The 27,347-nt window shown below is 40.4% G+C and overlaps 1 protein-coding gene across 4 annotated transcripts in view; it reads right to left on the reverse strand.

Annotated features, from left to right (window-relative positions):
• The window catches only part of SORCS1 (sortilin related VPS10 domain containing receptor 1), a 463,918-nt gene that overhangs the window by 169,916 nt on the left and 266,655 nt on the right, over positions 1-27,347 (reverse strand). For all 4 annotated transcript variants that reach the window (XM_059661339.1, XM_059661340.1, XM_059661338.1 and 1 more), the window contains exon 4: positions 2,327-2,485. In XM_059661339.1, the coding sequence (XP_059517322.1) occupies positions 2,327-2,485 (159 nt within the window). The remainder of the gene's footprint in view (positions 1-2,326; positions 2,486-27,347) is intronic.

The following is a 27,347-nucleotide window of genomic DNA, read 5'->3' on the forward strand; positions in this document are numbered from 1 at the left end:
TCAAATTCACAATCCTGTAAACAGGGGTTTTCTAACTTTGTATTAATGTCTGTGACATTCCTCTTGTGTAAATGTGTAACGCCCCCCCCCACAACCACCCCGAAGAAATATGACATATTCATGAATGTCTAGGTAAAATAATTTCATGAGATCATCACTCCTGCACTTTGGGCTGCCCATTTCATATAATCCATCCAGCTATCTTGATTGGGCACCTATTAAATGTGGATGAGGGCATGCTCTTTTGGCCTCTTTTAGACTATTGGTGAACTCATGTGTATTTAATCTTCTCTCCCCAGATGGATTATGCTCCTTCTCAAGTGATTTTATAGCAACACTACAGCATACAGAACACCTCAAATGGATGTGGACTTTAATATTCATGTTTTTTCCCCAATCTTTTTGGAAGTGCCCCTGCAATTATAATCATCTGTATGAACACATTTTACAGCAAAGGAAGCCAACACTAATAGCGCTCACTATGAGTGGCTGAGCTGGGGCCAAAGCTCAGAGGTCCTACCTCTTCCAGCACTACCCACTCTACCACTGTGATCCAGGAGGCTCTACTTAAAGTGCTGGGACCTGAAGGGTTACATCCTGGGGCATCTCCTCCACAGGATTGTAACGATGCACAGGGTTCCCTTGGCCAGGTAAATCTGGCCTTTGCTGTGCCTCTAGCATCGCGTGGAAAATTAACCAACTATCAGATAAAACGCAATAACGCAGCAGATTAAATGACTAATATTCTGTGTCTGGAGCTTCTCAGCCTCGCCCGTGGCCACTGCGCCATCCAGGACCAGATGCACTGTGGCCTGACTCTGGGAACGAAACTGTACATTCTGCTGAAAGGGCAGCCAGGCTGCTCAAGAGGAAACGACTCCTAATTGTAAATCTTTTCTATTTTTAGACTTAATGTGCATTCCATTTGGCAGGAAGGGCAGCATGAATAAAACTGCAATACCGAGAATTTTAATTTGCTTCCTACAAAATGCTCTGTCAGTAGAGACCTGGGAAAGGTGCTTCCAGCCTTCTGCCCCTTCAGGAAGAACCCCACGCATCGCCACCCTCTCCAGATAAAACCCGAGGGCATCCCCCTCACTCACAGAAGCCCGATATGTATAATTTCTAACACATGAGCCCTCTAAGGAGAATTCTAAGAATGACTTCACTGAGCCATGCATTTCACAGACAATATTCCAATATCTCCCTATGTTCCTTTTTGGCTTCTATGGCTAGAGTCTCTCTCCCATTTGCCAATGTATACTGGTATGTTGTTTCTTTTTCATTTTATTTTAATTGCATTTTATGTTGGTAGCCTTATATTCTACCAGGAATGTAAGGTCCTGAAAAGCAGGGGCTATATGTATTTTATAGTGTATCTGTAGTATAGGGTACATGATATATTTTGTAGTATGTATTCCATAGTATGGAATACATCACACACCCAAAGAGAGAGAGAGAGAGAGAGAGAGAGAGAGAGAGAGAGAGAGAGAGATCAAATAGCAAAACCTCATGCAATGCTTTCTTTAAAAAGTGGAACTCTCCTTCAATCCAACCACCAAGAGAAGAAAAGTCTTGAGATAACCTGTTTCTGAATGATGTTCTCTGTGGATATTATTATTATTCCTCTCACCATTTTAGAAAGTTCTTAGTGTTCTTAGCCTTTGGCGGGGGGTGGGGGGTAGAGGGGTCATCCTTCCTTTTAAGGGTCTTAAAAAACCTATCCTGGGTCTTTATCTAGAAAAATGATCACCTCTTGATACACACATAACTCATTCTCAAATTCCATGACGGTCTGGGGCTCCTAATGGCCTGAAACATCTACATTAAAAACTGCTTCTTGCCCTAGCTGGTTTGGCTCAGTGGAGAGAATGTTGGCCTGTGGACGGAAGGGTTCCAGGTTCAATTCTGGACAAAGGCACATGCCCAGGTTTCGAGCTCAATCCCCAGTAGGGGGTATGCAGGAGGCAGCCAATCAATGATTCGCTCATCATTGATGTTTCTCTTTCTCTCTCTCTTCCTCTCCCTTCCTCTCTGAAATCAATAAAAATACATTTAAAACAAACAAACAAATCAACAAACAAACACTGCTTCTCCACATTGAGTTCCTTAGTGGCTGGCTTTTCCCTTGTGTGCTGGGTCAGCTGTTTACAAGCTCAAGCCAGTGACCTGAGACCCGCTCTGCTGCCTCTCATCCCCCAGGCACCCGGTTCAGGCGACTGCACAGAACAAAACTGGTCATGGGGAAGAAGTGTGGAGATGATCCACTAGGGGCTTCTCCCAGGAGAACCATGCACTGTTGTCTCAAACAAGGTTCCGTGCTCACCTTCTGGTCTTGGCTGTACGCCAGAATCCAGTCCTCCTGCTTGGGGTGGAAGAGCAAGCTCTGGATGTAGAAGCTCAGCCGATACTTTTGATAGGTTGCTCCTTCATCTGAGCTGATCAGTAAACTGCTCTCAATCTCCGGGTCCGTGAGTAACATAATCTGCAGCAAAGAATTGTTGGGGAAAGATAATAACAGGAAGTTAAATTTATGAATTTCCAAAACTTAACAATGAGCTACAATTTTGACAAGGAAGGGAAAAGGGGCAGGCAAGGAACACCTGGGGACTCTGTCAGGGTGGCTCTCCTACCTTGACCCAATGACACCAAATGAGATTCACTACGGAATGAAGGAGGCAGCACAAGTTGGAAGGAAGAGAGAGGAAACAGAAGACTGCATTTTCTTCGCTTCGATATGGCTCCTGGATGTTCTCTTTTCCCCAAAGTTATTTCCTTCATCTGAACTATTTCCCACTGTTCCCCTGACCTACTTTGCCTTGTTTACTTTAATTTGGGGGGGTGGAAAGATTAAAGAGCAAGACTTGTAACACCTGTTGTTGGAGAGGTGGAAAGACATGGAAAGAGATGGAGTTCACAGGATTTTCTTGCTTGCATAGGCCTCTTGTTCATGTCAACAATATCCCATGCCATCCTACGTTTAGCCTGATTTTTTTTGTTAGTCTTGTGTCAAAGGCTGGGTTTTCTACAGCCTTCTCTGTGAATTGTACAAAGGCCACTTTATCCTATTACATAATTTACTTAATTTATTTTGATTACTGTCCACATACCCTCTACTAGAACTTTAATTTCATGAGAATAGAAGTAGTTGATATTTCTCTATTTTTCTCCCCCATAAGTGTGTTCCCAGCAGCTACAGTAAGACCTAGGTTATATTATACTAGAGGCTTGGTGCACGACATTTGTGCACTGGGTGGGGGGACCCCTCTTGCAGTCTGGGACCCCTTGGCAGACATCCCCCAAAGGGTCCTTAGCGCTGCCTCAGAAGTAGGAGAGGCTCCCACCACCGCCGATGTGCTCTCCAGCCATGAGCCCAACTTCTGGCTGAGCGGCGCTCTCCCAGTGGGAGCGCCCTGACCACCAGGCGGCAGCTCCTGTGATGAGCGTCTGCCCCCTGGTGGTCCATGTGCATCATAGCGATCGGTCGTTCCGCCATTCAGTCAATTTGCATATTAGCCTTTTATTATATAGGATACTCAGTAAATATGTGTCAAATGAATGAATGAATGGGAAAAGTTTACAGAGTAGTCACATGGACCTAGAAATATGCCAGGCACAGTGTGAGCACATATGAATGGAGGTCCCTGAGAAGAGTAGCTGGATCTCCCCATCAGTCATCTTCCTGTCTACAAGAGACTATGCTCTGACTGTTAGAAACTTAATAGTGTCAGCTGCTTTGCACTTCCTCGCTCGGGTGGTTCATCTTGGTCAGAACAGTAATGAACAATCCACAAAAGGAACACGATGGAGAAGCTGCCCGAACACTGATTTTTTTATTCTCTCATGCTATACCTCTAGGAATGCGTGATGAAGTACCTCATTCCCCACTCTCTGCAGGTTCCTTTCACTCAGTCAAAGTGCACATCTAATGCCTCCTGACAGGTGGCCTTAATGCTACCCTCTGGCTTCCTCCCCATCAACGTATTAATTGACACTCTCTGAGTTTGGTTCGGAGAAGCATGAAAGATGTGCTTAATGTGTGGCTGTATGAAGAGAAATCACTGCAGCCCAGGGTTTTTAAAGATTACCAGTGGAGGAGGCAGCAGGTCTAGGATAGGAAGAGCAAGAGAGAAAGGAAAAATAAAACAGAGCCATGTCATATAAGAGTAGAGTGCCAGGCAAACACACTGAGATTTCTCAAGCATTTGGAGGCAGTCATATTAAAACCTTGGGATAGTGCACTAGCTGGTTTGGATCAGTGGATAGACCATTGGCCTGTGGACTGAAGGGTCGTGGTTCGATTCCAGTCAGGGGCACATGCCCAAGTTGTGGGCTTGATCCCCAGTGGGGGGTGGGGTGGTCATGCAGGGGATCAATGATTCTCTCTTATCATTGATGTTTCTATCTCTCTTTTCCTCTCCCTTCCTTTCTGAAATCAATAAAAACATATTTAAAAGAAAAAAAATGGGGGGATAGTTAGTATCATCTTCAATAGTGGTGTCCTGCAATGTCACTGCAAATGTTACATGAGGATTGCACACCAAACACACTCAGCCTGCACTGTGTTTATGTCAGGTGGGGAGAATTGAAAGCTCCTTGCTGTTCTTTCAACCTCCCTTCTTTTTCCTTTTTCTTTTTTAATTTTTAAAATTGATTTTCAGAGAGCGAGAGCAAAACATCTCAAAACAGGGACTGACTACCTTCTGCATGCTCCCTGTTGGGGATCGAGCCCACAACCTGTGCATGTGCCCTGACCAGGAATTGAACTGGCAACCTTTTGGTACATGGAACCACACTCAACCTCCCTTCTGGAAAAGGAGAAGAGGGATGTGAGGCAGGCAGTGTAACACTGTGGCTGCCGGTGCATACGGACAAGATGGAAAGCACACACAAAATTGGAGACTAAATACCTCTCAATCCATGTTCTGGTCAAGCCACTGTTCCCCCCCATAAGTTCTGGCAAAGCTATCGTTTTCTTGTCTTGAGTTTACCACGTAGATAGGGTTCCCGCATTGGATGGCTGGCATGGAGCCATCATCTAACTGTTAAGTACTAACTCATATACATGGCTTCATTAAAATCTCTTGCATGCATTAAACAGGGATGTTCATATGGCACCTAAATTCACAAGAATATTTCCAGGTGATTTCATATTTACTAGCACAAACAGGTGTTTTCCAATCAACAAATAAGTCACCAAATGATCACATTGCTTTGTGTCTCCAACCACAATTAACAATAATATATAGCATGATTTCTGCACTACTGCCCAAAGTAATTTCCATAATAATATGAAGCGGCTCAATTTTATAGGGCATCTATTTTCTCAGCAAGGTGATTCCCCCCCCCCTCCTCTGATATCCTATTTCCCTGTTAAGCAGAATATGTTTTCCTTTCTTCCCACGAGTGCAGACCCCACCACTGCTTCTCCTGGCAGACCACTTCAGCAAAATAAAAAAACTGGGCCCTAGCTGGTTTGGTTCAGTGGACAGAGTGTTGGCCTGTGGACCAAAGAGTCCCGTGTTGGATTCGGGTCAAGGGCACATACCTTGGTTGCAGGGTCCTCCCAGGCATGGACTCTAGTTGGGGCTCCTGCAGGAGGCAACCAATTGATGTGTTTCTCTCACATTGATGTTTCTCTCTGTCTTTCCCTCTCTCTTCCACTCTCTCTAAAAATCAATGGAAAAAATAGCCTCAGGTGAGGACTAACAAAAAATAAAAATAAAATAATAAAATAAAAAACTGGGCCTCCAGAATATCCCCAAATCAAGCTGATTTTTATTTATCATTTATTTAACATATCTTTGACAGTTATTTATGCTCCAAGTTATGAGACTGTATAAGATAATTCTGCATCCAGGTGCTATTACATAAGGGAGGGCAGAGGTAGAATAATGCAAATCTCTCTCAAACACATGACTACTTATGGGCGAGTAAATGAAACTCCTGGCTTCCATGGCAGCTTTTTCTGGGTACTAAAAACATGTAGACTAAAATCTCACCTTCTCTAAATGGCCCTCACCTAAAACCCTCTGTTTTGGAATTTGACATTTTACAAATGACGGAAGATGCTAGGAAATACCCCCTATAAGATTTATAAGTGCCTGTATTACACAGACTTTCCATGGGTTCTTCTTTCAAACCTCTGCTCAAATCCACTCAAAACAAACAGGTCAACTGGGATCTATTTCTAGTTAGCCTTTTTTATTGCACAAACAACTCTGTAAGACCTCCAGTAGATGAATTGAAAATAAAAGAAAAATCAACTGCTCATGACCCTATCCTTTCAACAGTTTAAACAAGGTTGATGCTTCTTTCTACTTTATCCACATCAACATACCCTATCATAGATTTTTTATTCTGATTTTTAACAATATTTTAATTTCATATTATTGCCTATATTCAAATCCAACTGAATGAAAAGCACACAAATGCATGCACACATAATAATATACTCCACTATAAACCATGTGTTACTTAATCAAAACCGTCAACTTCATTAGTTTACAACCAGCGCAGTGGTTGAACCATAGAACATATTTAATAAATTATTGTTAACTAAGTAAGTGAAAGCTTATTATTTCAGTCTTTAAACATTTTAATAGTTTTATTTCCAGTGGGTTGAGGTTTGTTCTGTCATTTTGTAGGTTACTCAAAATAAGTAAGTTAATAAGTAAATAAAGTTTTTAAGCAAAATATACATAGAAAATGTTTAACCTATTTGAAAAAAAGAAACAACGTGAATAATATGTGTGATCCCATTTTTAGACAGGAATGATGTCATTTATAAACAAATATGTTCTATCCCAGAAGGTATTATACTGTGAAATATCAAAATGGCAACCTCAAATTCATTAACACTCCTCAAAAATGTGTAGGTTACACTCCTTAAACATGTCCAATAATCACTGCTTGCTGGTTCACACTGGATCTCTCCTCCTCTGGTTCATTGTGCGACTTTAAGTAAATGGTGCTTTGTTGTGTTGAATCCTCTGCATTCTGGAATATGATCTGAATGACGGGAATTTTGGAGCACTTTGTAAAAGGCATGAACCCAAACTCTGCACAATTCCTGAAGTGAGCTCTCTAAAAAGAGGGGTCATTATTTGTCTGACATACCAGTAGAGCTTGGGCTCTAGTAGAAGTCTATACATCTTTGTAAGTGAACGAACAAGTGAATGAGTGAATAGGTGAATCCTCTTCATTCCTGAGACCCTGGGAGTCTGCGTTGTCCTAAGTAAACCCCTGCTGTTCTACTTGGAGGCAAGGAGGTTAAAAACAAGGGGAAGTGTGTCTTTAACAGGGAAGTAATTATTCTGTTCAGATCAGCCCACGGGTATTAGAGCCAGTTTACTTATGCCTTGCAGGGTGTGCAGATGCTGTGTTGACTGCATCTGCAGATGAATTGTTTTCTATAGAACGTCAATAATGGCTACACAGGCTCCCACCACCCAACCCCAAGCTATCATTCATCATCCACTTCTGGAGAAGGAAAAAACTTTATTTGCTTTTCCAAGAGTTGACAAATGAACATGAACTGCAATCTAGAGATTTCAACTATGTCACTTCTCACTTTTTTTTTTAGTATTAGTCCTTCGGACATGTTAGTGTCATCAAAAATTAAATGCATCTTCACTCTCTTTGACTTGCTCCAGATTCAACATATGGGTACATGATGTAACTCTACAAAAAGGTTGGATAGGAACTTTTTGATCCTGCTAGGTTGTCTACAAGGGACATTGCTCCTCCAGAAATGTCACTATTATTTAGTTTTTCAGACTCTTTTCCTAGGTGTGTTGTTTTTGGAATTCCATAATTTAATAGGGTGGAGTTAATAAAGAGCAGCTTCAATATCTATAAGCATACACTTTATCTCACCATTTCTTCAGTCCTAAAGCAAAGACTGAATATTTATTTTATGTTTTGTTCATTTTTTCCCCCTCTCATTTGTCTACTCCTTATTATCTGTGGATTGGAATCAAGAGGAGATAATGTACTGATGCTATGTCTCTTGATTTGCTCAAGGCTTAAACCCAATTCAGATGACCATATCACAGCTGCATAATAAATACTTTTCATAATGATGATAATGAAAAATCGCAATAGCACTAATTGGGCACTCCAGTTAGCTACCCACTTTAGCCAAACAAAATTCTACCTAGGAACAGTATAACAGGCTATTTGCAGGCCTCTGGCTTCAGTATTAAAAACAAATTAAGCAAAGTGTAATCAGAGCAATTGAATAGTTTGCAGACCACTGTGGGTGATAAACTACCTATTCCCAATGTGAGCTGAATGTTTATCTTTCCCAGATGAATTGAAAGTGAAAGCAATGCATGCTTATCTGTTGACAACTGTTGGGCAGGCAGTAGTGGGAGAAGTTACACAGGATTTCAGAATGGCCCGTGTAAAGGAAATCACTGAAATACAAACAATAGCGAGAAAAGGAGATGAAAGTGAGTAAATGGAAAATGTTTAAGTAAGTGAACACCGAGAAAAAACAATCTGTAGAAAGATGGACCCAGTGTGCAATCACTCGTTCTAAATGCTACTCCCAACCCCCCAAACTCAGTGAAGCTCACCTTCTGCACCATTAACACAAAGTAGGCTTATTTGATACTAAAAAAACAAAAAATGTTTGGGCAATAGGCCATCTACCTGTGTGACCTGAACATTAATTCAGTGAAATTGCTAGGACAACTTGGCATTGTATTCTAAATAGTTTATTCTGTGAGTTTACTTTAAAAACTTTTTTTAAATGAGGGCCTAATGACTTTTTATTTTTTAGGGGGAAAATTAGTTTTCAAGAAGTGTATAATAATATTTCAGTTCTTCATGTCTCTTACTAGCCTTGTCAGAAGACCCTACTTATTAATTATTGTGTAACATTTATGGTAATTCATTCAATACCCCTTTTGACCAACTATATAGAGTACACAGGAGAAGAGTAAGGTTCACCAGGAATGACCACATATGGGTTACACTCCTTGGAAGTCAATTCAAGAAAAAAAGTTTATATAAGATTTCTTCTCATTTCTCTTGGGATTACTGAACACAACCCTTGCCTGGGTCAATCTTAAAGGAAAAAAAACACCGCTTCACTGCAAGACTCTGCTTCCAAGACTGTGGATGGCACTGACCTCCCACAAGGAAACACAGGCCCATGTGTTTGGACGAGTTGATCTGAAGGACTACCCACGTAGCCCATGAACCACAGACCTGTTTTCCATAAGAAGAGCCCTGACCAAATCCTAAACCTGATCCCAGCCAATGTTGCCATAGTTGTGTGCACTTCCTCAGAAAAGAGAGAGTGTGTTTAAGTGACAGTCATTCATACCACTGGAAGAAGAAGGAAAAACAAACCATAAATAGATACTATAATCACAGAAAATACCATGGGGCTTGACTTCAAAGACAGATTTGAGTGTCATCTCTGCCACTCTGGAGAGCTCATAGCTCACTTAACTTCTCATGAGCCACCATTTTCTCATCGAGGGTAATGCTACTATAAAGAAGTGTACATTTATTGAGCATCTGTTGGGTGCCAGGCACACCACTAAACCTTTACAATATGTCACTTCATTAAATTGTTAAAACACAGTTCATATATATATTATTATGTCCATTCGACAGTTGGGGAAGTGAGGTCATTTTCTCAAGGCCATGCAGTTGGTCAGTGGTAAAGTCATCCATGTGTAAAGATATCTTTACACAGATCGTTGCATAAGTCTGTGTAAAGATCAGATCATCTGTGTGAAAGTGATGCTGAATTTTGAGCAAATGTTATTATTATGACTTCACCAAGGATGGCACATTTAGCACTATATGTTCTGCTAAAAGGTGATAGTTGAGTTCTGAGGGAGGGAGGGAGGGAGGGAGGGAGAGGGAGGGGGGGAGAGAGAGAGAGAGAGAGAGAGAGAGAGAGAGAGAGAGAGAGAGAGAAAGAGAAAGAGAGAGAGAAACCTTATAAGTATCTCATAAAATATTGCCTAGCTGGGAAAAGGGGGGGGGGGTTCCAATGCAAGCTAGGAGCTACACAAAGGAGACTCTCTATAACAAGATAATTGGTAAGAATATTCTTGAATAAATAAATATTTTTTTGCTTTAAATATAAATTTATGGTACCAAAATACTCAGCCCTGTTTCACAATCAGATTTTCACAATAGCCTTGGCCTCCTTTTTCTTATCCTTCTATCATTGCTCCTCCAAAAAACTGTTTTCCTGTGCTTTATCATAGGATGGGTGAGGGCTTGGCAAAAAGCTCTGACTTAATGATAGTATAGGGAGGGAAACAAACATTTCCCTATAAGCTACTTCTCAGGGAATTTTATATTAAAACCAATCAGAACAAAAGCAATATAACCCTTCTCCTAATAAACTGATCCTAGGTTTAATTAGCAGCAAAATATTAGCTCATTTTGCTGGAGAAGTAGCCATCATCATATTAAGGGGATAGTAGAAAACACAAAATATTCATTAATGCTTAGCATGGTATCATCTTGTTTTTAAAAATGGCATTTTAGAGGAAAAGAATGATGTACAAATTTGAGAGACGTTTTTATTATTGCAGTTGCTATGGAGACTGATCAAATACCTTGAGAATATTTGAGCCATGTTAAATATCCCAGCATTATTCTGTGGCCTCTGTTCAAACTCAGTCAGAACACACTTTTGTGGTCATTACAAGTCCCAAACAAAATTCTCTCCTAAATCCCCAAAAACCTATAAATGCCAAGAGGCTACATTATTTTAAAATGTTAGCTGCTATCAGAAGGAGCTGAGATACGGTGAGAAATGGGCATTCATCTTCTTTGCTGATGAAAAACTTTACGAGAAATGATGTTCATTTCATGATAAGAAATCTCTTTATTCTAGAAATGATAAAAGGTGAAGAGGTGGGGAGAAAGAAAGAGCAAGAAAGGGAAACTTTCAGTACATTTTAACCTCAATTTAGGTGAGGGACACAGCATTTTTGGTAAAATCTTAAGTTGTGCATTTGATTGGAGAGTCTGAATAAATGTCAAGTTGAAAGTCAGGAAAATGAAAAGAAGGGCCCGCAGGAATGAGTTCCTTCTAAAAATTAGTGAACAGAACGTACTCACATTCTTCATTCCTTGCTGCACTTGAATCATTACCCTGACAAGTATATTTTAGCTTTACTTATATTAGTGCTTCATGGTGAACAAGCAAATACGGGCAGGGTGTACAGGGGAGGATTAACAAAGCCTCAGCCACATGAGACCTTGCTAATATATTTGCCTATTAGTTCCCCTGAGAAGACCATGGAGATACCAGAGGTTTCTCTCAAACAGAATGGGCAGGGGAGTAAAGCGAAAATCGAGAATGGCCTGGGCCCCTCCGCTGCAGAGCTCTCAGGAAGACAGGGCTGGAGTGGATCCATTAGGAAGAAGTGCCTCCTGTTAGCAAGGAGATCTATTTCATGCAAATTTTTCCTTCATTCTTCAAGTATTTAATGATAGACATTGATCATCTCAAGTTGTTTTAGAGAGACAGGAAAGGGGGAATATGCTTAATAGACATGCCCCTGAGTGTAATTGCATTAGCAGCTGCCTTTGCTCTCTCCTTTTCCCTCAGTCAGAACAGGAGATAGACATGTAGCATTTTAAGACATTTTTTTCATGATTTTATTTTCTAGGTGGTTCTATATCTTAGCTAATTGCAGCTCAGAATGCATGCTACAGAAGCAGCCGGATTGGCGCATTTTATAGAAGAGGAAAGGACCTCTGCTGCACTGATGAATAGCTATGTGACACACTACTTCACCATAGTGGCTTAAGACAACCTGTGATTTTGCTCATGGTTCTGTGGGTCAGAAATTTGGGAAAAGCTCAGCTGGGTGGGCAGTTCCAGGTCCCTATGGCATCACCGTGGTGGCTGCAGCTGGAGTTTCCACCTCTACGATGGCTTCTTCACGCAGGCATTTGGCCTTAGCTTCTCTCTTTCTCTCTACGGGGCATTCCATCCCGCAGGCTCTCTCTCCTTGTGGCTTGAACTTTGCATTGCAGTTTCAGAGTAGCTGGATTTCTTGATGGGTGGTGGGCTTGCCACAGTGTGAGCGTCCCAAGAGAAGCATGTCAAAGGGACTCAAGTGAAAACTGTCAGGCTTCCTATGACCTGTCCCCAGAAGTCCCAGGGTATCCATTTTGCAGCATTTCTATTGGTGAAATAAGTCACCACTTTTAAGTTAGACTGAAAGGGAGGAGAAAAATAACTCCATCTCTGAAGGGACACGCGCACACGCGCGCGCGCGTACACACACACACACACACACACACACACGGGATGGCAAGTATAATGGCAGCCACCATAGGGCTCTATGATCACAACAAGTTCATATACAATTTGTCACTTGTAATTAAAAGAAGGGGGAAATGAGAAAAAAATTATTAGTTTATATGCAATATGAATAACAAGGTCTTCTCATAATCATATCTGAGATACAGATAACTTGAGGTTATCAGGTTTTTCATTGGGTTTTGGCGATGAAGTAGCTCCGTTATATGTTTAAAAGCTGTAAATTCCTAATCTGGCATCAATTCAAGATGAATGTGTATTGAAGACCAAATGAATTATGTTGTTAGTCAGTCTCAGAAATATTAAGAGACCCAAGGTCAAGGAAGGCCAGTCTGAGGATTTTCAGGATACATCAATTACCCAGGTTAAATTAAGAAGTACAGATCTGTTAAATGTCTATTAAAATGTACTTAACTAACTCTTTAATAGGAAAGTCCATATCTAGGCATTATAATCCCATCATGTAAATTAGGATATGACATCATTAAAAATGGATTTCTTAAGAGCAAAATATTCTTTGTCCCTTTATGTTCACAACAAAAGCACCAATATCTATTTCAACATAACCTAGCAATTCAAAACAGAATACTTATTGTTCTCATGGATCTTAACATAAACCAATTGATTTTTTTATAGTCTTGGACCAACAAACACAACAAAAGGTCATTTGGGTCTGAGGATGAACGGATGAATGAGAAATATGTCCCAGAAATATACAGCAAGTTTGATTTTTATCATGCGCAGGCCTGTGTAAAACCATCCAACATTTTTATTTTGTGTTTCTTATTCTATATGCATCCTGCTACTATGCAAACCCTATAAAACACTCAACTGCTCCAAGTTACTACCAACAGGGAATCCACACTTTAAGAAAATAACCACAAAATTATATCTCTTGAGTTTAGTGGTATTTCTAAGCACCCTGATTCCAAAGGAATATAAGGGTTCTCAAAAAAACCTTCAAAACAAAAAATCTGCCATCATAGAACATTTGCAAATTACATGATCTTTAATGTATTCGGGTTAATATCTTGTGTGTATCTAATCACAGTTGCTCAGAAGTTAGCATCCTCGCCAATCAAAAATGATTCTTAATCAAGGGGCTACCGTGCAAACCAGTTATAAAATGGTCATTCTATCTTGTGACCATACAGAGGCATTTTAAAACCCAGATGCATATTCATGATGGGTTCAACATGCCCACAAAGATGCTATCGCTTACAAAGACCCTACCACTTCCAAAGTTGGCTGATCTTGATTTAGAAGCTACTTTGACCCTATGAGAGACTGTTCAGAGACATTTTGGTTTTCTTGGAATGGATCACAGGCAGGGTGAACATGTGTCATGATTTATCCTGGAAAGTCGTAGTTCACTCCTTCTGCACCATCATAAATATTATTACTGATGCACATCTGTATGGCTTGGATGATAAATTATATACTTGTCTTAATGAGAGGAAGATTTCTGAATCTTGTACCATTACAGAATATCTCCCAACAGTGAATTTTCCAGGTAATTGAACCAATTTTTTAAAAATACTGACCATATTTAATGACAAAGAAATCCTCAAACTGATGGACAGACTGGCACCTTCCTTAACAGGATATATCAGAATCAGTTAGCTTTCCCTGAAACTAAGGGTCATGAGAATATCTCTCAATTAATCCATTTAAAGGATAGCAATGCTTTCTGGAAATACTGAAATATGCTGAGCTCTCTCCTGAAAATTAAATAGTTTCCATACTTCTAATCATTCTTATCTCCTCACCCCATCCCTTTCCACTGTCAGAGAGGCTCCTATTAATATAATTGAATCCTTTCTCCCACATTTCAATCTAAAAAATGTCTTCTGACATATTTTATTAAATTAAGACATTTCCAAAGTAAACCTAGCCTAACACAAATATATTATTTTCTAAAAAAATATCTTGATCACCAAATGAAGTCGCACCAGGAAAACACTGAGTGGCTTCCCAGTCTGAGACATTTTAGACTTTTCCTAGTGAGGACCAGCCTATAATACCGGCAGGTTCTTCTTTAGAGCCCCCATCGGCCACGACCTTGGTCTCCGAAGGCCATACTTTGCATCAGGCCACAGCTTAGTCTTGCCACTGGGGAGCCCCTCGAACCTGGTGTCTCCTCAATTCACGAACAGCTGGTACTGAACCTGACTCCTTCAGTTTGGAATAAAAGGCTGAAGCCACAGAGTGCTCTTGGGGTGCAGGTTTTTAAGCTACCTGGCAAGTGTCTAGTTGTTGGAATGTCTGTGCCAATGCTACAATAACTTTGTTTCTTTTAAATTATTCATCCCATTTGTGATAAAAAGTAGTATTTTTTTCTCAAGTACGAGTAGGAGTTAACATGTATTCATTACGGGAAAATGTAGAAAATGTCCTCCAGAAAGTAGTTACAAAAAATAAGAGAAAAATCACTCAAATAACACTACACCGAGATCATTATCACTAACGTTTTTAAGTTTGCTTTCTCAATCTTTGTTCCTATGTATATATGGGTACACATATATACATAATTTTGTGTGTATATATAGAAAGAGAGAGAGAAACATAAAGAGAGAGAGAGAGAGAGAGAGAGAGAGAGAGAGAGAGAGAGAGAGACACTACCACATGATACTTTCTGCTTTTTAACCTGCTTTCCCCAGTTTAAAACTGTACTGCAAACATTTTCCAGGCTATTAAAAATTCTTCTGTGTTATCATTTTTTATTGGATACATTGACTTTGATTATATGGCTAAACCACTATGTAATTAATCTCTTATTAAAAGGTTTCCAAATTTCACTAATATAATCTTATGACCTAATGTAGATTAAAATTTCTGTACATCAATTATTGTTTCTCCAAGTAATCTCCTCAAAGTAGAATTTATGGGTCAAAGCATATAAATGTATAATTTCTTTTGAAACATATTACCAGGTACTTGCCCATTACCAACACTAAGACTTTTTCTCCACCCCTCCTCCCACCCCGCTTTAATTTTTACAACATTTTCTAAGCTGACTGGGGAACGAGGTACATTTCATTTTGTGTCAATACACATTACTAATAAGAGTGAATTTTGCTTTCTTTCATCCCTTGCTTCCTTTTGTCATTTGTGTGTAGTCATTTAAATAGCCTTATTTGGTAGATTGCTTGTTCATACTTTTCCTTCATTTTAAATTATCATTGTTTCTCTTTTACTCACTGATTTTTATATTGCCATTCCTACATCATATTCTATTTAGAATATTCTGCTTAAGTATATTTTATATCTCCATCTAAAAAAAAAATAAAGTATCATTCTGTATATATTATCTACACATACACATAGGTGATCCCAGGTGAGTATTTCAAGCTCAATGACAGTAAAGAAATCAGAAACTTTAAACTTTATAAAACTTCAATAACTGTGTTCCCTGAATAAAGAAACTGCAGAAAAAAAAAACATTTTTCTCCATTTTTGACTGTTATCAATTCATAGACAGAACTTTCATATCACCCATTTATCATAAATTGTAAGCTGTTAAAAAATAGCCCACTGCACAAAGAAACTCAAATTTGTTAAACTACTCGTCAAGAAGATGGCATACATACATGACGTTTCATTTAAGAATTACATAGCACTTACAGATGTGAATTAGGACATTCCAACTGGGCACTGAAGAAACCTCAAGGGAGTAACATTAGACAAGGAGGGGAATGATGATTTCTGCATGGTAATTCAAGAACGTTTTTGGCATTTCTATGTCTCACGCCCAGAAGCCTGTTCCCAGATCTGCATTTTAAACATTTGACAACATAATAATCCAGGTCTTTTAACCAGTGAAGCAAGGCCTGGAGTGGTTATTGAACAACATGTTTAAATTTTTTAAAGAGAAAATGTAACTAAGTGGAATTTTCTCTCTTTGATACAATTTTACTAAATGCAGTCTTATAATCTCTCTTATCTATAGGATATTTCAATAAAATTATAGAAATATCTTCAAAATTAACATTTTCAAAATCCTTTTTTTAGTTATTCTGAGAACAAATAGAAAAACAAGATTTGGGAAATAAGAAGTTTTTGTGTGTTTTTTAAAGCAATTGTTCACTCTCTGTGGATTGGCCAGATGCTTACCATTCAACCATTCATTTCTACTTTTTCCCCTCTAATATATGTAAGTAGTTTTAGGCACTAAGGGATAGCTACTGTGCTTAAGACTGAAGATTAAATTATGAATAAGGCACTGAATGCCCTACTATCCTGCGAATTCTTCTACAGTCTGCCCCAAGACAAAAGAGAAAATTCAGTGGGAAAAGTACACGTGTATAGGTCCTGACACAAAGTATTGTGAGAATGACATTCCTGTTGTTGGAATGAGGGAAAACAACATAGAACATCGGACACTTAAGTGGGTTTTGAAGGATGTCGAGGTGTTGACAGGGGCAGGGAGGGTTTTCATGGTGGTGGAGTTAACATAGGCACGGACAGAGAAGCGTGAACATACACAGCATGTTCAGATAACAGCAAGCTCATTAGGGTGGCAGACGGCAAGTAATCCAGTCTACAGCCAAGTTGAAAGAATTTCACTCGTCATGCACAGGGGGTGTCAGAGAAGTAGCAAGAGAACCTATTTATTCTGAGTCATACTTACAGAGTCACGATTTTAAAGTAGAAAATAGAAAGACTATAGCTCCCTTCAGTGATCACTTTGGAGGTAATACAGAATGTGGATTAAAGAGAAGAGAACATGGTGCTGGGAGCTTCTGAAGACATTACTGTTGTGGTTCAGCTAAGACAAGTGTGCCAAGAACACTTTAATGTTAGACCTAATAACATATCCCGAAGCTGGGCAGTGAAGTGTTAGCTGAAGACTTCCAATCCACTGGGATCCCAATCATACTTCAGAGTTATTTCCAGACAAATCTGTAAGTACTGGAGATTCTGGAAAAGATTTTTCAGAAGCACACAACTTGGGAAATCACAGCGGAGTCTGACAATCAACACTCTTCAAGGATCCAACAGGAGGGGAGAACAAAGAAAACATATGTCTCCCCACTTCAACACTTGCCAATGTAAATGAGCATATGTGCCTTTTTCAATGTTCAACAAATTCCTCAAGCCACAGAATGTGGAGCTGCCACGAAGGAAACCATCAGGCGAAAAAGAATCATTTCAGTGAGAGACTTTTTTCCTTGGCCAAAAGCACAGTGACGTGCATTGGTTAAAACCCCATGGTCCATAGGCTGACTTTGACTGGCACCCAAGTTCTGTTGCAAGTAGATAGCATAACATGTGTAATAACATTTGCCATGAATTCAAAGACAAAATCTGGTTTGTTCTTGGAACTTCAAAAGAACTAGTGCTCTGAGGAATGTAGTTTGGGAACTATCAATTGACTATCTACATTGCTGGCTCCTAGGAGGCATAGAACATTTGTTAGTTCATTCTTGTAACACACGCATCTCCCTCTTTTTGCTTCAGAATATGCTTTTCAGAGACTTTAGCAAATGAACAGAACTGGCTTTCGACTTTTTGTGGCCTTAGCTCAATCTCATTACTTTCAAATTTCTATGTGAGAACCAGGTACAAAATAGTAAGAATGGGAACAGCAGGGACAGATCAGGTGCCGCTGACACTGGCCTCATGGGCGGAAAGAATGCTGTCTCTGATTGACCCTTCATGTTTGGCGAGGTGACCAAGTCAGCATCTCTTCTGAACCCCTTTTTTTCTGTTATCTTTGGCATTTATGAAAAACAAGATGTTTTTTACACGTACTCAAGTTACCCAACATGATCAAGCTTAAAATGTGCCATGACTAGAGGCTGAGAAAGAGGTCCAGTCTTCTAAATGTGACTGTTCCCAGGCGGTGGGTGAACTGCTTGAGGAGCACAGGGGGAAGCCACTGGAGTGGGAATGGGGTCCATGTCTGCCACTGTCCAATTTGGGGACCTTGGGGAAGTCACATAACCTCTCTGAGCTTGAATTTCAACATTTTAACATGTTGAGTTGGAACTAAAAGGTAATTTCTAGTGACTCTTGCAGTTCAAATATTATATAATTTTTGGGGGGAGGGTGGGTAAAAGGTACATTCTAGTGAGATTACAGGTAGATCAAATGTTAGTGAATCAAATCCTATGTACCTATAAATGATATTATCTTTCCCCCAAACACCACGCTTCATCTTTAATTAATCTTGGCACTCAATTCTGGCATTTGAGTCTTAAGTGTTACCCTAATTCAGCAGAATGTACAAGGAACCTATTTAAAAGAAGGCAGTGCTGCTTCCTTTTGTCAAGTGAAGTATTTCTTAATTCACATGTTGGCAGTTCATATTTTCTGAAATCAAGGTAAACCTATGATAACAAGGACAGCAGAAAGAACGTTTGTGCTAAATGGAAGCTTTAAATTGTGGAAACGTCAACATGCTTCTAAATCTAAGGTGGCACATTTTCAAGAAGATGTAAATCGTCTTGGCAAACCACATTTTTCAACAGTCCTTTTATAGAATTTGTCTTATCCCTGAAGGTAAATTCTTCTAGTACTGCATTATCGCTGTGCACCCCATCCCACCAAGGCTCAGTGGCCAATGATATGATACTGGTAAGATTGTATTTCCTTCTCTGAGCTAAAGTGTAAAGGTCACTTTGTTTATTAAAGCTCAGCCTTGAGGCTAAATATCTTTCTTCATTGTTCTTGGAGAAAAGGGAAGAGAGGGAAAGAGAAAGACAGAGAGAGGGAGAGGGAGGAAGAGAGAACAGGAGAGAAGGAGAGAGAGAGAGAGAGAGAGAGAGAGAGAGAGAGAGAGAGAGAGAGAGAGAGAGAGAAAGCTTGGGAAACTGACACTTTTATTGATGAATTCATCTGAAACTAAGTTCCCTGGATCCTAACAAAATTTAAATGGACTCATCTATAGCTAAACCAGAGTTTCACTTGGAACCAAGATTATATCTTACATAGAAGAGATAGTGCCTTTTCTGATCAAATAACAACCGTTTTTCTCACTGATCTATCATCTTTACTATAAGAGATTCAGTAAGATTATCGACTGGGAAAAACAGTGCCATTTTGCTCTGGTTCCTTCTGTCTGCATGTAGCTCTTCACACACCTCTGAGCATTTTGGGATTCAGAGGCAATAGAATCCCACCCACACTTCCATTTTTCAAATACATCACTTGGCTAAAGGATGTTGTGCTCTGAGACTCATTGAAAAGTAAACCGCACGATGCTGCTAACTCTTGGGAATCTTGACCTGAAAAACACCCCATGCTTTCCATTCACAGCACCTATACTTAGGCGATTTTCATGAAAGCGGCATGCATTTTCTTCTAAGCTCTGAATACAACCCTTTTCCAATTTAGTCTCTTGCTGAGGAGTCTTTGGGCTGTGCCAGAATAGATGAGAAACAAAAGATAGAAACAAACAGCCAGGTGCAACCATGAATTTTTAAAGCGGGTCTGTGGAAAAACATGCAAAACAAAACCCCTCCAGCCACGCTTGGGGTAAAACATCAATCTGAATATTATCCAAGATCATCTCTATTATGTGTCTCCACCAGCCCCAGACAGATGGCCAATTTGCTTTTACCACATTCCAGTCCATGAAGCCAGGCGCTCCCAGTTGATGGCTTCTGCAGGCTGGGGCTCTGTCAGGCCACCCAGGGAATGGTTCGTCGCTAGAGTGGCACTGGGGTGTAGAAAGTAAAGACAAGCACAATCCTCCAAATATATGTATTTGAAGAAAAAGGCACAGTAGGTACAGATTGGACTAAAAAGTAAAGCTATCTGAAACAAAAAAAAATATTTCTTTGAAATAGGAGGTTCCATTTCTTAAGGGTCCTTAAGGTTTTATTCTTCTGTTTCCTGCAAAGAAGCCTTGGATTCTTAGATTAAGGCAAAGATCGGTAGGCGAAATGACTGCATCACATCCGCACACATAGCACTGGGCTAAAGGGATGGAGCAGGGCCTGTCACAAGGATTCAGAACTGTCTACCTGTCCTATTTGCTGCAACTCAGGCAAAGCTTCCGATTGGATGCAGCATCGCAAATGCCTCATCTGTAACCCACCTACAGTGAGCGGTGTCCTCTAACACTTTTACCCTAAGCCAAGGCTCCAGCCACTCAAGCAAGAAATGGTGGTCTGTTCATGAAGATTAAATGCACACACAGGTCTCACCCACTATATTAGGTCAATGCTCCCTTCCATGAGTCATTCTGAAAACAATGAACAAGTATTCCCTACACAATACTTACATAAAGCCAACATATATACAAGACTTTCTAAAGGTTACTGCCTGTCTTCCAGAACATTTCTAGAATTGTAGACAAAACCATATACAAGGGGTTACTCGTCCATCTGTGTAGGTCACCAATGAATCACCAACATCACAGAGGGACCAGCAAGTAACTAGGCTTTAGGTCAGTCTTGAAAAGAAACAGGAAGTCTCACATGCCCTCAGCAGGCTGGGCTAGAGCACTGTCCTCTGCCCTTCAAAAGGGTACTGGGTGTAATGTTGTCCCCAAATGACTCGGTGTTGATGTTGTTTATCTGTGTCTCCTCTACTGGACTGTAGTGTCAATGCCAGACACTGAATCTTTCATCTCTTCTAGTACCTTCTACCTAGTAAGTTATCAATACTTGGTGGTAGAATGGATAGGGAGAGGGATATATATACATATACATACATACATATATACATATACATATATATATATATATATATATATATATATATATATATATATATATGGAGTTTTTATTCAGAAATTAACTCATTAGGTATTTAGATGAGCACTTAATATTCACATGTTACTATATAATAAATGTGCCATTGTTCATCATTTTAAGGAGAGCAGCTGGGACAAGAAAGAAAGGGAAAGAGGAAAATAAGTAAGCAGAATAGGGACAAAGGGAAAGGGAAGAAAGGAAAGAGAGGGAAGGAAGGAGAAAGAAAGTCTCCAACTAACATCGTTGGGGTCATTAAACTAAATCCCGGTATGTGCTTTATATATTAACCATAGTCTATAATTTTGATGTGTTACTAATTCATAAGATATCATATTAATAGTGAGCATTCAATAGCCCTTACTATATGCTAGGACCTGTTCTAAGGGCTTTATATATATTAACTCATGTACCCCTATAATTCTATCAGTCAGGTACTATTAGTATTATCACTTTATAAATAAACTAGAGGCCTGATTCACAAAATTTGTGCAAGAGGCTCAGCCCCAGCAGCTCTAACAGCCGTGGCCAGCCCTCACAGCCCTGGCCGGCCCTCACAGCCCCGGCTTAGTCTGGAAGGTCATCCTGACGGTTGTCCGGACAGTTGTTTGGCTATACGGTCCAATTAGCATATTAGCTCTTTATTATATAGGATACACTGAGAAACAGAGATGTTGAGTGACTACCCCATGATCACACAGCTGCTATTAGTATCACTATTTTACAAATTAATACACTGAGGCACATCGAGATTAAGTGACCAGCCCAAGATCACACAGATTATAAACAGTTTAGCTGCAGAAGCAATGTGTTACCCATTATGCTATAGAGCCTCATCTTGGATTTGTAAGCATGTATTGAGCACACATTCAAAGTCCAGGTCACTTGGTCAGGTGCATGAGGGGTACACATGTCTTAGCCACTGCCTTATAATGTCAGTCCCTTTGCATGGCATTCCTTCTATAATAGAAAGTGAATGTCTTGAGAGTAAAGACAAAGTCCCATAAAGGCTGTAAGTAATGCAGAAGTAGAGAGAAGACATGTTTGAAGATTGGGTAGTTACAGAAGAATTGTGAGGTCGATACTGTAAGCCTGGCTTCAGGGAGGATTTGCCTGTGGAGGAAAACATGTACAATGTAATAGATGCTTAGCAAAACTGACTTTAAAGAATTTTTTTAAAATGCAAGAAAATTCCGGTTTTCTTTGTTTACAGATAGGAACCATTTTATTTTATTACATTTTGGTGGGGAATTTGGATTTTTTTTTTCCAGTCTTGTTGAGAAACAATTGACATCCATCACTGAATAAGTTTAAGGCATACAGCATGGTTTGAGAATGAGGGTAGGATTCTTGAAGAAGCAGATTTATGACAATACAATCATCCCTCTAATTAAATATGCCTTTACAAAGATGTATAGTTTATGTTATAAAAGGAGCACATAATTATTTGGAAATTATTGAATAGTGGGGAAATATTGGGGCACCAAACTGCACTTATGACTAAATGTATTATAAGAAGCTATAATCATTCGCCTATGCACAAACAGAAACACACACAATCTCGATGCCTGGCAGGGCCTCTCCCTCTCACAATGCTCTGCACTTTGGAACAATTAGATTCTGTCCCTTTGATAGTATGGCTGAAAGTGGTGAGAATCAAAGCTGGTCTGGGTACTAGAAACACTTCAGGATCTCTTCTCTAGCATCTATCAGCTCTTTAGGCCTCGTTATCTCAATGACACACCTTGGCCTCTCTCCAGCTAGTTTATTGTTTATTGATTGATGTGAATAAGGTAGAGAGAGTAGAACATTCTTTGAAACTTGTAAAAAACTGATAAAAGAGGTTCTGAATGTAGTATCTGTCCGAATCATAACTGCCAAGGGATTCTGTGAGATAGATTATCTTCCCCTCAGCTCCCAATCTAGGCTCCTTGGCAAAGAATTGCTGGAGAAAGTTTCCCATTACAGTTGATTTCTACAGGGACATTTTTCATACCAAAATCTCCGAGCCTCTACTGTACAGATGATTCCTGTGAGTGAAACTGACATGCAACCATTTAATAGTCAGCCTATCATACAGGTTAAATTTGAGGAGGAGATGGGGCCAATATGTGGGGATAGCATCAAAGAAGGTAGGCATTTAGAAACCTGGCATTTCATCAGGAAGACAAAGTCAGTTGGGCAAGGCACAGGTAATTCAAACAAACTGATGGGAGAGACAATGAAAAAGTACTTGTCATAATTGCTCCATCCAAAAAAAAATCTCTTTTTATTCAAAAAAGAAGACAGTGTGCCTGGGGACTATTTCGGCAAGTTTCCTTATCAGTTGCAGTTTAGAAACATAATTAAGAACTGGGTGCATAGCAATAATTAATCTCATCCTCTGGGGAGAAACGGTATAGTGCAGTGGTTCTCAACCTTCCTATGCCGCGACCCCTGTGAAAGGGTTGTTTGACCCCCAAAGGGGTCGCGACCCACAGGTTGAGAACCGCTGGTATAGTGAAATGTTGCTTCAGGGAGGCAATGAAGGATGATACTTGGGAATCTGGACAGCTGGGAACAATGCTCAAGAAGGAGAAACTCCTAGGTCAGTGATATCATGGATTCAGATTGTATGATTCTTGGATGTCATCCTGGACAAGAGATGAAGAAAGGTATGATGGCTGCATACATACCTGGAAATTCTACATTAGCTTTGCTCTGGGAAAGCAAAGCATCTACAGATGCCCCTGAGATCCTCTGAAATCACAGAGCAGGGAATTTTTCTCATCTTCAGAGGGCTTTGTTTTTAGATCACCCAAGCAAAGTCCTCCCTCAGAAATCTCTGAGTAAACTTTAGATATGAGGTCTAACGCCAGGTGGGAAAAGGGATTTTCATCTCAGAATCTACAAAGGGAAAGGTATGAATGGGAGAGTTCTTGAAACTCTTCAAGAGGCAGATATCCACCTTCCCCTTGGCCTTTTATATCAGGACCACATATTTATAACACATCATGATAATTTTTATTCCTGGTCTTCCCAAATCTCAAGTTTTCAGATCTCCATAAGTTTGGACTTAAACTCTTTGATCCGCTCCCTGGTTCAAGTGCACTACAGGTCCTTCCTCCTGTCTCATCCTTGGTGGATAATATAGAGCTGATGCTACTGCCAGGTAGTGGGTTACGTTTGCTCATTAATTTCTCTCAGTCAGTTCCTGGGGGATAGGAATGCATCTTCTTTTTCAGAGGTTGCTGCCCCCAGGCTCCTAACTCCTGACACTGCCTCCACTCCTGCCTCTCTCTGACTCTCCAAAAGAAATGTCTGATCAAGTCCATTTTTCTAACTAAAATTTCCAATGCATGTCTCTCCCTTTCAGCATGACAGTTAAACTCATTATGGTAAACAAAACCTTTTATGGTCTGCCTCCTGCCTCCTCCTTCAGCCTCATATAACTCTTTTTCCCTCATCCACAATTCTAACTCTAAGGAATTGCCTGATGCCTATGAATGCTTTCTCAGTGCAGTTTGCTCAACAGATATACTTTCTTATCCTCCACACAAAGAGAAACTAATTCTTCTTTATTTCCTTAATTCCTCTGAGACATCGCTTCCCTTGGAAAGCCTTCCCTAACCCTCTGCCTTCCTTAAATCTGGGTCAAGTGCTCCTCTGAGTGCTTTTCCTGCCTTCTGTGAGGCATAACAATTAGAAATTAAGTATTCACTATATAATATGCATTGTTCACTAGATCACAGACTATGGAGAAGATGTATCCTGGCCATCATATTGCTTACTTAGACTAGTGCCTCACATACTGTAGATGTTTAGTAAGTGTTGGCCGAATCATAAAGAGTATGGCCTTGTTCATGACAGGGCCGGGAACTTGGCTCAGGACCATAAAAGCTCTACAAATAGAATTGAGGGGCTTGAAAGCAATTGAAAATCCTGTGGTAGGATTTGTCTCTGTCTCCCTTCTTCAAATATAGTTTCTATTGCCTTTTCAAGACCATCATTAACATTTCCACCTCAGAGAAAGAACCGAGTTAAGTCATTGAGGCCACTAGTGGAGGGACATGGGGTGACTATGGGCCATGTTCTATCTTCAAGAGATGGTTCTTACCCAACCTAGGAATGCCACTGATCCACGGACTATCTCTGTGGGTTCTGTCATCCGTTTCAGAGGTGGAAGAGAGGATGGAAGTAGGTGTGGAAGGATAGTTCCTTGTTTTCTGTTGTTTTTTTGTTTGTTTGTTTTTTCACTCAGAAGGTACCCATTTCTTCCCTGCTTCAGGTATGCTGGGTACCTCTACCCTGAAGATCCTATATGGAACTTCAAGTATAAATGTCACTCAAGTAAAGCTGCATCCTAGAAGTTTGGTTGAATAAAGTTAGAATTCCATTGATGATGCCTCAAGGATAAGCAAATACCACCATCTGAAAGTGGTTTTGAGATGGGAATGGAAAGCCAAGCAGGGAAAATTGAAGGCATTTAAAAAGAATGTGATCCTTGTTAGAGAGATGCACAGGTTAGCAGGGGAGCTACTAGTTAAGAGGTCCACAGACATCCTTCACTTTCATAAGAGGCTAATCAAAATGTAATTGTTTCAAATTAAGTCTTTATAAAACTTTCATTTCTTTATCATTTCAGATTTGAAAAGTCCTTTTTAAGAGCATAAAACCCTTTATATATATATATATATATACACACACACACACACACACACTAGGGGCCCCGTGCACGAAATTCGTGCACTGGGTGGCGGGGTGGAGGGTCCCTCAGCCCAGCCTGCCCCCTCTCACATATTGGGAGCCCTCAGGCGTTCACCCCCATCACCCTCCAATCGCCGGATCGGCCCCTTGCCCAGGCCTGGTGCCTCTGGCTGAGGCGTCCGGCCCGGGCAGCGGGGACCCGCAGCTGCAGCAGCCCCACGATCGTGGGCTTCGCTTTAGGCCCAGGCAAGGGACCCCTAGCTCCTGGGACTGCCAGCTTCGACCGTGCCCAGCTCCCATCGCTGGCTCCACCCCTACTTCCTGCTATCACTGGCCAGGGCGGAAAAGGCGCCTGATGCTCCGATCATGGCTGGGGGGCAGGGCAAAGGCGGCCCCAGGGCCGCCTTTGCCCTGCCCCCCAGCTCTTAGCTCCCCCCTGGGTTTCCAATCACTGTCATTGGCAGGGGGCTTCTTCCTGCTTTCCCTTTCGCCTCCCTGCATTGTGCCTACATATGCAAATTAACCGCCATCTTGTTGGCAGTTAACTGCCAATCTTAGTTGGCAGTTAATTTGCATATAGCCCTGATTAGCCAATGAAAAGGGTAGCTCGTACACCAATTACCATTTTTCTCTTTTATTAGTGTTGATATGCCTAAGCAAAGGATGACTGGCCAGTAGCTATTATGTGCACTGACCACCAGGGGGAAGATGCTAAATGCAGGACTGCCACCTGGTGATCATTGCACTCCCACAGCCAACCTCCTGAGGCCTGACAACCTCCCGACGTCCCTCCCCACCCACGCCTGCCTGCTGGCCATACCATAGACCCTCCCCCCAGTCAGGCAGCCCCAATCGGCCCCCATGGACCCAATCACTGGCCAGGCTGAGGGCCCCACCTGTGCACAAATTCCTGCACCAGGCCTCTAGTGTAGCTATAAGAAAGTATTTATCCAAGGACACATTCTCCCATATGGCAAACAAAAGACAGAAAAGCAGCTTAGCTACACCAACAATATTTTGTACAAAACTGTTATTCAATCAATAAAGAAAATACTTATCACTTATATACTACAATTATTACAAAGAATAGTAACACATTTAAAGTTCATTTAATGAAGGAAATAACAAATACAGAATACTCTGTTTAATAAGGAACTTGGGATTATAATGTAATTTTGAATACTTTTTAAGTAAATTAAAAGAAAGAAAGGTTCTATGAGCTTCTAAAGATAAGCTTCAATTATCTAGAAACTCCACTTAAATAGAGCACTGAAATCTCTTAGCAGGGTGCACCCACAAGAAAAATTAAAATATGTGCATCTCTTAATGAACATATCATAATAAAGACACTACCACCACCACCACCCCACACACAGATAATTAAATCTGAGATTCTGAGAAAAAAATCTCATTGTTTCTAAAGATAGATAACTCATTATGGGATACACGTGAAAAAGAAAAGGGTATGCATCTATATTTACTTTTGCAAACCAGCTCCTAGCCATTCAATATTTCTAGAATGACCTTTCATTGATGCCCTAAGATTATGTGCAAACTATAAATATGAAAAATTAAATTTCAAAACCATTTGTATCAACCTCAGGGTCCAATTGTCATAACCTTTTAAGCCTCTCTGAGCAGGG

The sequence above is a fragment of the Myotis daubentonii genome, chromosome 13 (genome assembly GCF_963259705.1).
Source record: "Myotis daubentonii chromosome 13, mMyoDau2.1, whole genome shotgun sequence".
Lineage (NCBI taxonomy): Eukaryota > Metazoa > Chordata > Mammalia > Chiroptera > Vespertilionidae > Myotis > Myotis daubentonii.